At 34.8% G+C, this 13,607-nt stretch overlaps 1 protein-coding gene across 2 annotated transcripts in view; it reads left to right on the top strand.

The window, feature by feature from the left end:
- Positions 1–13,607, top strand: part of LMLN (leishmanolysin like peptidase) — a 67,835-nt gene that overhangs the window by 30,540 nt on the left and 23,688 nt on the right. Inside the window, exons 10-13 of one of the 2 annotated variants that reach the window (XM_069472720.1) lie at positions 4,466–4,573; positions 8,149–8,225; positions 11,581–11,691; positions 12,908–13,040. In XM_069472720.1, the coding sequence (XP_069328821.1) occupies positions 4,466–4,573; positions 8,149–8,225; positions 11,581–11,691; positions 12,908–13,040 (429 nt within the window). The remainder of the gene's footprint in view (positions 1–4,465; positions 4,574–8,148; positions 8,226–11,580; positions 11,692–12,907; positions 13,041–13,607) is intronic. The other variant, XM_069472721.1, reaches the window with a different exon arrangement.

Below are 13,607 nucleotides of genomic sequence, written 5' to 3'. Positions count from 1 at the left end.
TGAAAATGGAACCACAACATACCAAAACTTATAGGATACAGCAGAAGTAGTTCTAAGGGGAAGTTTGTAGCAGTAAATGCCTACATCATATAAGAAGAAAGATCTCAAATAAACAGCTTAACTTTACTCCTCAAGTAACTAGAAAAAGAACAAAGCCCAAAGGTAGCAGAAGGAAGGAAATAATAAAGAGCAAAAATAAATGAAATAGAGACTAGAAAAACAATATAAAATATCAACAAACCTAAGAGTTGGTTTTTTGAAGAAATAAACAAAATTGACAAACCTTTACTTAGCTAGATAGACTAAGAAAAAAAGAAGGCTCAAATAAATAAAATCAGAAATAAAAGAGGAGACATTACAACTAATACCAAAGAAATACAAAGGATCATAAGAGACTACTATGAACAGTAATATGCCAACAAATTGGATAACTTAGAAGAAATGGATAAATTCCCAGACACACACAGCCTACCAAGACTGGATCAGGAAGAAATGGAAAATCTGAGCAGACCAATAACAAGTAGAGAGATTGAATCAGTAATAAAAAGTCTTCCATCAAAGAAAAGCCCAGGACCTGATTGTTTTACTGCTGAATTCTACCAAACATCTAAAGACGAACTAATACCAATCCTTCTCAAACTCTTCCATAAAATAGGAGAGGAAGGAATACTTCCAAACTCTTTTTATGAGGCCACCATTACCCTAATACCTAAACCAGACAAGGACATTACAAAGAAAAGAAAATTACAGGCCAATATCCTTGATGAACATAATGCAAAAATCTTCAACAAAATACTAGAATTGTTGAATTCAACAACACATTAAAAAGTTCATAATCAAGTGGGATTTATCCATGTAATGTGAGTGTGGGTTCAACATATGCAAATTAGTAAATGTGATATATCCAACAGAATGAAGGACAAAAACCATATGATCATCTCAATAGATACAGAAAAAGCATTTGGCAAAATTCAACATCCTTTTATAATAAAACTCTCACCAAATTAGGTATAAAAGGAAAATATGTCAATACAATAAAGTCTGTATAAGATAAGTCTGCAGCAAACATACTTGCTGGTGAAAAAAGCCTTTCCTTTAATATCTGGAGGAAGATAAGTATGCTACTCTCACTACTTTTATTCAACCTAGTATTGGAAGTCCTTGCCGGAGCAATCAGGCAATAGAAAGAAATAAAAGGCATCTAGGTAGGAAGGGAAGAAGTGAAATTATTGTTGTTTGCAGATAACATGATCTCATATGTAGAAAACCCTAGAGACTCAATCAAAAAACTGTTAGAACTAATAAATGAATACAGTAAAGTTGGAGAATACAAAATCAGCACACAAAAATCAGTAGTGTTTCTATACACTAACAATGAACCATCCAAAAAAGAAATCAAAAGAACAATCTCATTTACAATAACTACCAAAAAAAAAAAATACTTAGAAATTAATTTAACCAGGGAGATGAAAGACCTGTACACTGAAAACTATAAAACACTGATGAAAGAAATTGAAGAAGACACAAATCCCATGTTCATGGATTAGAAAAATTAATGTTATTAAAATATACTATCCAAAACAATCTACAGATTGAGTGCAACCCTTATCAAAATTCCATTGTAATTTTTCTTAGAAATAGAAAAAGCAATCCTAAAATTCATACTGAAACACAAAAACCTGAGTAGCCATAGCAATAATGAACAAAAAGAACAAAGCTTGAGGCATCACACTGCCTGAATTCAAACTATACTACAAAGCTGTAGAATAGTAAAACAGCATGATACTGGCATAAAAACAGGCATGTTAACTAATGGAACAGAATAGAGAGCCCAGAATGAACCCACACCTATATGGTCGATTGATTTTTGACAAAAGTACCGAGAATACACAATGGGAAAAGGATAGTCTCTTAAATAAATTGTGTTGGGAAAACTGGATATCTATATGCAAAAGAATGAAATTAGACTCTTATCTCATACTGTATACAAAAATCATCTCAAAATATATTAAAGACTTAAATACAAGATCAGAAACTGTAAAACTATTAGAAGAAAACATGGGTGGAAAACAATATGACATTGGTCTGGACAGTGTTTTTTTGGATTTGACTCCAAAATCACAGGCAACAAAAGTAGACAAATGGGGTTACTAAATCAAACTAAAAGCTTCTACACCACAAAGAAAACAATTAATAGTGTCGAGATAACCTACGGATTGGGAGAAAAGATTTACAAGCTATACATCTGATAAGGGTTTAATATCTAAAGTATATAAGGAACTCAATATCAAGAAAACACAAAACCCAAATAAAAAATGGACGAAGGACTTAAATAGACATTTCTTGAATGAAGACACATGGATGACCAACAGATACATGAAAAAATGGTCAACATTGCTAATCATTACAGAAATGCAAATTAAAACTACAAGGAGATATCATCTCATGCCTGTCAGAATGTCTGTTATCCAAAGGGTAAAAGATAACAAGTGTTGGCAAGGATGTGGAAAAATGAGAACCCTTGTACACTATTAGTGGGAATGTAAACTAGTACAGCAATTATGGAAAACTGGAGTTACTTCAAAAAACTAAAAGTAGAATTACCATTTGATCCAGCAATCCCACTTCTGGGTATTTACCCAAAAGATTTGAAACCAGTTTGGCAAAGAAATGTCTACACTTCCAGGCTCATTGCAGCACTGTTCACAGTAGCCAAGTTATGGAATCAACCTAAGTGTCTATCAACAGATGAATGGATAAAGAAAATGTGGTATACACAATTGACCCTTAAACAACACAGGTTTGGACTCTAAGGGCCCATTTATATGCAGATTTTCTGCCACCTCTGCCACCCCTGAGACAGAAATTCCAACCCCTCTTCCTCCTCCTCCTAAGCCTACTCAACATGAAGACCATGAAGATGAAGACCTTTAAGAATGATTCACTTTGACTTATAGTAAATTTATTTTCTCTTCCTTATAATTTTTTTTTCCAATTTTACCTTTTTTTTAAAATTTCAAAATATTAAGGAGGTATAAATGTTTTATGTTACACGGATCGCTTTCGTAATGCTTGAGTCCCGGCTAAAGGTGTTCCTATCTTTATGATTTTCTTAATAACATTTTTTTCTGTAGCTTTATTGTCATAATTCAGTATATAGTACATTTAACATACAGAATATGTGTGTTAATTGTTCATGATATCAGTAAGTCTTCTGGTTAACAGTAGGCTATTAGTAGTCAAGTTTTAGGGAAGTCAAAAGTTACATTATTTTTGACAGCATTGGGGGTTAGCATTCCTAACACCCACCTTGTTCAAGGATTAACTGTATACACAATGGAATACAATTCAGCCCTAATAAAAGTGGGGAATTCTGTCATTTGTGACAACATGGATGAAATTGGAGAACATTATGCTAAGTGAAATAAGCCAGGCACAGAAAGACAAATACCTCATATTCTTACTTATATGTGGCATCTAAATCAATCGAACTCAGAAGCAGAGAGTAGAATAGTGGTTACAGACATTTTGGGGGATGGGGAGAACAGGGAGATGATGGTCAAAGCATACAAAATCTCAGAAAGAATAAGTGTCTTTCGAGATCTATTGCCCAGCATGGGAATATATTATAGTTACTACTAGTTTGTTGCACATTTCAAAATTACTACGAGTAAATTTTAAATGTTCTCACCACAAAAAATAAGTATTTGAGGTGATGGATATGTTAATTAATTTGATTTAATTATTCCACATTATATTCAGAAATCATACCTCCTAAATATATACAGTTATAAATTATCAATTTACATGCTGGGCACAGTGGCTCATGCCTGTAATCCCAGCACTTTCAGAGGCTGAGGTGGAAATATCGCTTGAGGCCCAGGAATTCAAGACTAGCCTGGGCAACATAGTGAGACCCTGTCTCTACAAAAAAAAAAAAAAAATTAGCTGGGCATGGTGGTGTGCACATGTAGTCCCAGCTACTCGGGAGGCTAAGCTGGGAGGATCCATTGAGTCTGGGAGTTGGAGGTTGCAGTGAGCTCTGATTGTGCCACTGCACTGCAGCCTGGGTGACAGAGGGAGACCTTGTCTCAAAAAAAAAAAAAAAAAAGAAAGAAAAAAAGAAAAGAAATTATCAGTTTACAATCAAATATTGAAATTTTAAATAATTGTTGAGCCAAGAGTTACAAGTGGCAATCGTACTAGTCTATAACTTTTTAAAAATATATGTGATTTAAAGTCAAACTCTTCAAAGAAAAGAAAAAATATTAGGAGAAATAGTATTTTCCTAGCAAAGAACAGCATCAAAATGTTTTATTTAATTATATTAAAAACCTTGTTTTTAAAAGAAGTTCTCTCCTCACCAAAGAAATTTTTCAGTCAACTTTATTATATCCATGTGGTAAAGAGTTTTCCATTATCTTATGGTACTTTTGTGAGATTTATGTTTTTTTCTGGTTCTTAGGATGAAGCACGAAAACATTTTAACTGTCCGGTTCTGGAGGGAATGGAACTTGAAAATCAAGGTGGTATGGGCACTGAGCTCAACCACTGGGAAAAACGGTTATTAGAGGTCAGTTCGTTTTTAAATTTTACTAGATTCTTTTTACTTAATAAAAGTAATTCACACTCATGATAAAAAGTTTAACTGGTTATAAAGTAAAAAATTAAAAGGTCCCTTTCCCCTTCAGCTCTCCAGATCTGCTTTACAGATGTAATCACTCTCTTTTGGTATATCCTTTCATAAATGTTATATACATATGATATATATACACACACACGCAGAGTTTGTTTTTTTTTTAATGGGTTCATACATTCATGCAACTTTTTTCACTTAATGATATAACTTAGACATCTTTCCAAGGCAGTACAGGTGCTTGTGCTATAAGGCAATGTATGCTTTCCTAAAAATCCTCTTCAAAATTAGACACTAAAAAATAACAAGACTTGTGGGGAAAACAAGTAACGAGAGCACTAACAAAAACAGTAAGTTCTAATAAAACTGCTAGCTCAGTTTAGTAAGACATCAAATTTCAATAAATAAAATCCTACGTTTACTGTAGTATTTCTTTACCTTTAACAACAGCAACAATAACAATAGGCAGTGGTAGCTGGATAGGGGAGTGTAAATCCGAGTAATGGAGACAAGGGTAAAATGTACAAAGATTCGAGAGAATTATGTAATAAACACTTCCAGGCAGAATCTGTGGCTTTACTGAGCCAAGAGAAAGAAGATGGAGTGAACAGGCATAATACATAGTACAGCGTTCCTCTGTTGCTATCTGTGTTCAGCTATCTTGGTGTACTTTGTATTTAACTGCTATTGCATCATCACAAAATGTTAACATTCATGGAAAAATCATTATGAACCAACGTGATTCCATGTTATATTGATGTCATTCCTTCATTTACCAGTCTACATGAGCTCATTCACATATGCAGACATACATGCTTTAGCAGAATAGACTATATACTTGGATCTACTTACTTTTTAATAGCAACATAGTATTGTAGTAAATGAATATAACATAACAGTGCTCTGTTAATGAATAACTATGTTTCAAATGTTTAAAAAATATTATAATGAACAACTCACTTATATCTGTGATACATTGCCTTCTAGGAGTAGTGTTTCAATTGGTCTTCTTAGAGTCAATCAACTAAATAAACTCACAAGACCTAAACAAGCAGTACTGAAAACAGATTCTGTTAGAGGGATATTAGAAAGAGTACACAACATGCTGGCACAGCAGAGTCAGACATTTCTCCTGTGCTCCACACAGGAGTGGAGCATCTTTGCCTCTTTCCCCTCTTCTGCAACTCCAGGACAGGAGCACAAGACCACAGCAGATGGATGGGAGAACCAGCCTGGCTTAGAAGTACAATGTCACAAATAGGAACTAATAGCTTTTTTAACAGTTCCATGGATATAACTTCCAGATCCTTATAAGGGACATACCCATAAGAGTCACTGCACACAGGGAAGTCCCAAACTGTATGAATATCATTTACAGTAATCTTAATTCCAGAGGCATATCAGGAGGTCTTTTTTTCTTTATGTGTTATTGCCTGATAATGCAGATGACATTCCACCTTTATTAGGTTTCTAGGGGAACAGATCTAGAAAGTTAACCCAAGGTCAAATTTGTTTATATAGAAAGAGAAAGAATAAATCCCTAGAAATGAAATTTCTGGGTCAAAAGGTATATGTGTTTTTATTTTTATTTTTAGAGATCTGTTTAGATAATTAGATGCAGCTTACATACATCATGTAACTAAAGTTAGTAAACCAAAGTTAGTAAAATTATGAAAAGATTGAAATTAATGTTTGTTTACTGTTCTTATCAAGGTGACTAACCACAAAGTAACAATGATGGAAACTTATGAAAGACATATATACTTATTCTTCTCATGGGAATTTTGGTTTCTTTATTTTCCTTAAGAAATTTTCTTAAGTGATTCCCTTTAGAAAACTGTAGATTGGCCAGAAGTGAAAATTTATGTACTTTTCAGTGGAAGATTTGAAAGTAGTAATTTCATGAACTTCTTCCTTTCTCGGAAATCAACTCTGTGTCCTTGAACTATTTTTTTATTTTATTTTATTATTTACTTATTTTTAGAGATGACATTCTCACTGTGTTTCATAGGCTGGCCTTGAACTCTTGGGCTCAAGTGATCCTCCTACCTTAGCCTCCTGAGTAGCTGGGTCTATAAACACATGCCCTGTACCTGGCATAAACTATTTTGTTTTAAAAAGAATGGTATCAAAGTACTTGCGATGACCATCCACTGTTCAACCTCAGATTCGAAGAATAATCAGAGCTATCCAAAGATGAAATATACTCCCTTATGAGGCAGTGAAGTCTTCACCATTAGGTGACCTCCTGGTAGGAATTTTATGGTATAAATTAAAATATTGGGTAGATAGTACACCTTGATGATATTTTAGGTCCCTCATGTAAATCCTTTGATCCCATGATTCTGTCGTACTTATTTTGCACATTAATATGTGTTTCTGTGATCATAAAGTTGAGGATTATGAAAGCATTTTCTATATAATTCAGGCAAGTATTCCCCCCCACACCTCATATTATCTGGGCATCTATCTCTCTTTTTTTTTTTTTTTTTTTTTTTTGAGACAGAGTCTCACTCTGTTGCCCAGGCTAGAGTGAGTGCCGTGGCGTTAGCCTAGCTCACAGCAACCTCAAACTCCTGAGCTCAAGCGATCCTCCTGTCTCAGCCTCCCGAGTAGCTGGGACTACAGGCATGCACCACCATGCCCGGCTAATTTTTTCTATATATATATTTTTAGCTGTCCATATAATTTCTTTCTATTTTTAGTAGAGATGGGGTCTCGCTCTTGCTCAGGCTGGTCTCGAACTCCTGAGCTCAAACGATCCGCCCACCTCGGCCTCCCAGAGTGCTAGGATTACAGGCGTGAGCCACCGCGCCCGGCCTGGGCATCTATCTCAATCACCCACTTGACTTTGTCTGGAAAGTTTAATATTTTTATAGTATTTGTGTTTCCATATATACTTATCTTCATTTTCATCACAGTTCTAAATGTCAGTTGCCTACCATTCCAGGGAAGTCATCCACAATGGAGATATTTGAGGCAGAAAATAGATTTCGTTTTAAGTTTCAGTCTAGTCATTTTAAAGAAGGTTTATGTATTTCACCATTTTTTTTTTTTTTTGAGACAGAGTCTGGCTCTGTTGCCTAGGCTAGAGTGCCGTGGCATCAGCTTAGCTCACAGTAACCTCAAACTCCTGGGATCAAGCAATCTTTCTGCCTCAGCCTCTCAAGTAGCTGGGACTACAGGCATGCGCCACCATGCCTGGCTAATTTTTTCTGTATATATTTTTAGTTGTCCAAATAATTTCTTTCTGTTTTTAGTAGAGACGGGGGTCTCACTCTTGCTCAGGCTGGCCTTGAACTCCTGACCTTGAGCGATCCTCCCATCTCGGCCTCCCTAGGTGCTAGGATTATTGGCGTGAGCCACCGCACCCGGCCTATTCACCATTTTTAAGTGAATATTTTGTCAGCCTCTCACACTTGAAACATTTTAAATATACATTAGGGGAATCACAGAAATTGGAAGTTGCAAAGAGTCGAGTCTTCTAATTAAAATCTCTTGGTTGTTTTCAGAATGAAGCAATGACTGGTTCTCACACCCAGAACCGAGTCCTCTCTCGAATCACTCTGGCATTAATGGAGGACACTGGGTAAGACAGCTATGAGAATATTACATAAATTGTTAATTAAAATCAAATGAATATAAGATTGTAGCTTAAGAAAATGCTAACATTTTATACTGAAGCAAAATGTACTTATTAATTCTTTTTTTTTTTTTTTTTTTTTTTTGAGGTGGAGTCTCACTCTGTCATCCTGACCAGAGTGCCAGTGGCATCATCATAGCTCCCTGCAACCTCAAACTCTGGGCTCAAGCAGTCTTCCTGCCTCAGCCTCGTGAGTAGGTGGGAATACAGGCATGCACCACCATGTCCGGCTAATTTTTTTCTACTTTTAGTAGAGATGGGTCTCGCTTTTGCTCAGGCTGGTCTCAAACTCTTGACCTCAAGAGATCCTCCTTCCTGGGCCTCCCAGAGTGCTAAGATTACAGGCGTGAGCTACCACACCTGGCTGAGGTGGACTGATTCTTTGAATCTGGTAAGCAGTTAGCTGTCCATTATATACACCAGCTCCATTCATTCATTCAATAAATGTGTGAGGCCCTGAGATATAGTAATGAATAGAACAAATCCCTGATATTATGAAATTTATCTTCTAATAAGCAGAGACTATGCTAATATGAAGGAAAGACTAAATAATTTTTAAAATTTTAAATGAAATTGGTGATATATAGATTCCTGGTTTTTAAAGCAGTAGAACTTTCTGGTAAAGCAGTGAAATACTGTTTTTAAATGAGATCTTTTACAGAACCCCTACATGCCAAACAAATAAAGTCAGAGCTGCTTTAGTAGAAGCATTATTGCCTCTTACTCTCTCTAAGACAGCCTGAAGAAAAATTTGAAAATGGAATCAAATTTAAAAATTAGTGGTAGAGGTGTTATTAAAACCATGAAAATTGTTGACCTTGCTTTAACTTTGGGCTGAGGGAGGGGTAGCCAAAGAGTTATAAGAATTTAAAAGTACAGGGGTCATTGTTGACCCTGAGAACAGTTTCAATAAAAATGAGAGAGACAGACGTTCTTAGGCTGAGCTACTTAAATGAGAGAGGAAGATAGAGGTAAAAAAGGACATTATTAACGTAGCTTTGTCCCTGAGAATACAAGATGAGTGGGATCCAGAGAACCAAAAGAGAATTAGCTTGAATGAGAAGAGAGACACTACTCTATCCATTAATTCAGGAAGAAAGAATAAGAGTGAGAATGCAAGTCATTTTGTAGGTGGAGGCGGGAAATTAAAGAAGTTTAGAAATCATGCTCACCACATCTCTGTCATTTGGGAGGCAAAGCCATGCCTGAGGGGGAGAGAGAGGAGGCAGAAGTTGGATATAACTAAATACCTCATGGGCATTGTTTTAGGACAAAGAAGCTACAGAAGTCATCTACTTGTTTAATTTTCCTTTAGCCCAAAGCAAGAACAGCATGGAAAAAATATAGAGTTCTACAAAATGAAGAGATTGAGGATCACTTTTATGCCTTTAGGATGTAGAAAATAGTATTCTAAAAAGTCATTAATTTGCAGTGCCTTGAGATTAAACGCTACTTTCTGTAAGTGATAAAGTTTTGAAGTCCAGATGGAATTCACTATCTTGGGGATATTATTATTTTAAATATTTTATGAAATTTACCAATATATACAAAATACATGCATAAAACAGTGTGTATATACAATGAACCCCATTATACCCATAACCTGATTGAACAGTAATGAAGACATTGCCATATTTGCAACATTCTTTCTTTTTTATTTTTCAAATCACAGATATCAAATTATTTCATCCCTGTGTACTATAGCATGAGTCTCTAAAAAGCATGGATATTTTTAAATATAACCACAATACTAATAACCAATAATAATTTCCTAATATCTTCTACTACCGAGTTCATAATCATGTATCCCCTCTTTCTCTCTTTTTACAACTGGTTTGTTTAAATCAGGATCCAAATAAGATCCTGATTAGTTGTTACATCTCTTAAGTCTTTTAATCTAGAGCAGTCCCTACAAAACATCCCTCCACTTTTTTTCATGCCATTGATTTATTGCAGAACCAGGTCAGTTGTCCTACAGAATGTCTCAAATTCTAGATTTGCTTATATATTCCTTTGTCCTACAATTCCCTGTATTTCTTAGAAATAGAAGTTTGTTCTAGATGCTTGTTTAGATTCAGGTTTAGCTTTTTTGTCTGTTTGCAAAATTACTTCATAGGTGATGTTGAGTGCATATAATAATATATTCTCACTATACTGATGCTGTGGTTGATTAGTAGATTCAAATGATCACTCCCTGATACCTCCATTTTAAAATTTTCCACCAATCCTTTGTCTGATTTTTTTCATCCTTTAATGATTGTTTCCCTAATCAATTAATGAAAGAAGGGTTACATAATGGTACTCTTCTAATTCTACTGTTTTTTCCACTTTCACTAGCTGGAATTCTGTAAAGTGTTTTCTCTCATTAAACCAGGGCTATTTACTAACCCTGAAATATAGTTTGTAACACTATTGATAAATGGTTAATTCTTTCCTTCTAATTGCCAGTTTTTAAAGTAGAGTTTGTTCCTTAGGTATTCACAATGATGTCCAATTATATATATTTTTTTATGAGAAGGGCTCTCCTTTTCTTTTTTAGTACTAGGAAGTCATAGTTTTTCATATATCAGACAGTTGCATTCATTCTTTTTTTTAATGCTCATATTGCCATATCATTGGCCAAGGGGAGTCTTTTTCTTGGTTGTCTCCTGAGTCCTTTTGACAAGACTCATTAGTTTTTGATAGCTTCCTTGCTTTCTGGTGTAGCAGAATGTACCAGGCTGAATAGCACATGCTGAGTCCTAGATCTGGGCATCAGCCAGTCTTTCAAGGTGCACTGGTTCCTTTTAAGGAAGAATAGTGCTTAGAAACCACAGTCTAGGCACTGTGTTCACTGTGACTGGATTGTCATTACTTCTTGTACTTTTCAGTGGACCAAGTTAGGAAATTTATATTTTTGAAAAGGAAAAAAAACAAGACACTGGATTCCTTTTAGTACCATTATAACTCTTTCCCCACCAGCCAGGCATGGTGGCTCACGCTTGTAATCCAAGTGCTTTGGGAGGCTGAGGTGACAGGATTCCTTGAGACCAGGTGTTCAAGACCAGCCTGGGCAACATAGCAAGACCCTGTCTCTAAAAAAAAATAAATAAATAAAAATTAGCTGCATGTTGTGGTGCATGCCTGTAGTCCTAGCTACTCAGGAGGCTGAGGCAGAATGTTCACTTGAGCCCAGGAGTTGGAGGTTACAGTGAGCTATGATCATGCCACTGCACTCCAGCCTGGGCAACAGAACGAGACTCTGTCTCTAAAAAAAAAAATTACAGTAATAAAAAGTACTTTGTTTGAATTATTTCCACAGCTGGTATAAAGCAAATTACAGCATGGCTGAGAAGTTAGACTGGGGCCGAGGAATGGGCTGTGACTTTGTCAGGAAGAGCTGTAAATTCTGGATTGATCAGCAGAGACAAAAGTAAGAGTGCATTTCCTCACAAGATCATTGGTTACACAATTCATTTCTGATTTTGTTCTTTATCCTAAACGTAAAATGTTAACTGTTTTCAAAATGTGGTCTGAGCAGTTCAATTTCAAAATGTGTAGAAAACCATCAACAAGTGCTTGGTAATAATATTATAATAAAAGTAGCTTTGGTATTGTTCTGAATTTTATAGTCAAAGAATCCACAGTAAGGGGGCCAGAGCCATGAACATTTCTATTTAACTTATAATTTATAAATATATATATGTTGCAAGCTTTTTGCATACTCTGTCATTCTTGTTTTCTCCAGAGATTGCACTTATAAACATAGATGAAAATGTTGATTCTGTATCAAAAAAACACAAAGGGATTTATGAAAAGTTGTTCTCAACCCCAGATGTATATCATAATCACCTAGCAAACTTTTGTAAAATACAGAGTATCTATCTTTTTGATGGAGAGAGAGATATGTATATGTAAAAATACACATATATACAATCGTTCTTCAGTATCTATAGGGGATTGGGTCCAGGACCTCCTGTGAATTCCAAAATCCACAGATGCTCAAGACCCTTATGTAAAATGTAGTATTTTCATATAACCTGTGTACATCTTTCTGTGTACTTTAAATCACCTCTAGATTATTTATAACGTACAATGTAAATACCATGTAAATAGTTGTTATACTATATTGTTTAGGGAATGACAAGAAAAAAAAGATTTGTACATGTTTAGTACAAATGCAACCATTATTTTTTTTTCCCCAAACATTTTCAGTTGCAGTTGTTTGAATCCACAGGTGCGGAACCCACAGATACTGACGGACGATTATAATATATATATATGTTTAAAGAGTACATGGGATCGCTGTATATTTTTTACAATGATCTCAAAATAAAAAGTTAAATATACATAAATATATAAACATATATATATAAATAACGTCCTCTTTATCCAATTTCCATGATAGATAGAATCTTGCAAAACTATAGTACAATATCACAACCAGAATGTTGACATTGATACTGTCAGGTACAGAACATTTCTGTCACCACAGCAATTAATTATAGACTTCAGCAATTAATTATAGATTCAGCAATTAATTATAGACTTAAAATATATTGAAATTATAATTAAGAAGACAAACTCTAAAATAGACTTGTAACATTTTCTTTAAAATTTGATTTCATGGTGCTTATCTTTGTGTGCAGGAGACAGATGCTGAACCCTTATTGTGACACGCTCAGAAGTAATCCATTGCAGCTAACTTGCAGACAGGACCAGAGAGCGGTTGCAGTTTGTAATTTGCAGAAGTTTCCTAAACCTTTACCACAAGAGTACCAGGTAACATTTGTTTGGGACATAATTTTAGGAATCCACTTTTTAAAAAGTAGTCTCCATTTTGAATTAGAAGAGTGAATTCTCTTAAGTTTTTAAATTTTATAAGGCCCCATTTTTATTCCAAAAGCTAGAAAAAACTTGAGTAATTCCTCCATTTCTTTAAAACTAATGTGCTAATCGATAGCATTAGTTAGTATCTAGCAATGCCTTGTTATAATAGCAAGAGATGTTTAGAATATTTGTTTTGATATATTTTTAAACTGTTTATATTTTTTAATTGTTTCCAGAATCTTCCTCTTTAAATTCCTCTAATTTACACAGAAAATAAAATTCTTTGAAGAAAATAACTTAAGTTTTGTAAACCAATTAATTAGAAGACTTGGAAGTTCTGCTTTAGAAAAGATTTGATTCATGGGATCTGAAAGATGAAGGAGATAGTCCCACATATCCAGCCTGAATCTCTGAGTTGACCTTTAAGTTTCTTGTTGCCATAGCTATCTCTAAAAAGCCTCAGCTTTACCTGCCATTTATAAGGATTCTTTATTCAGAAATGATGTCTCAGAAGCTAAT

The sequence above is a fragment of the Eulemur rufifrons genome, chromosome 7, assembly GCF_041146395.1.
Source record: "Eulemur rufifrons isolate Redbay chromosome 7, OSU_ERuf_1, whole genome shotgun sequence".
Taxonomy (NCBI): Eukaryota; Metazoa; Chordata; class Mammalia; order Primates; family Lemuridae; genus Eulemur; species Eulemur rufifrons.
This window is presented reverse-complemented; position numbering and strand designations above follow the sequence as displayed.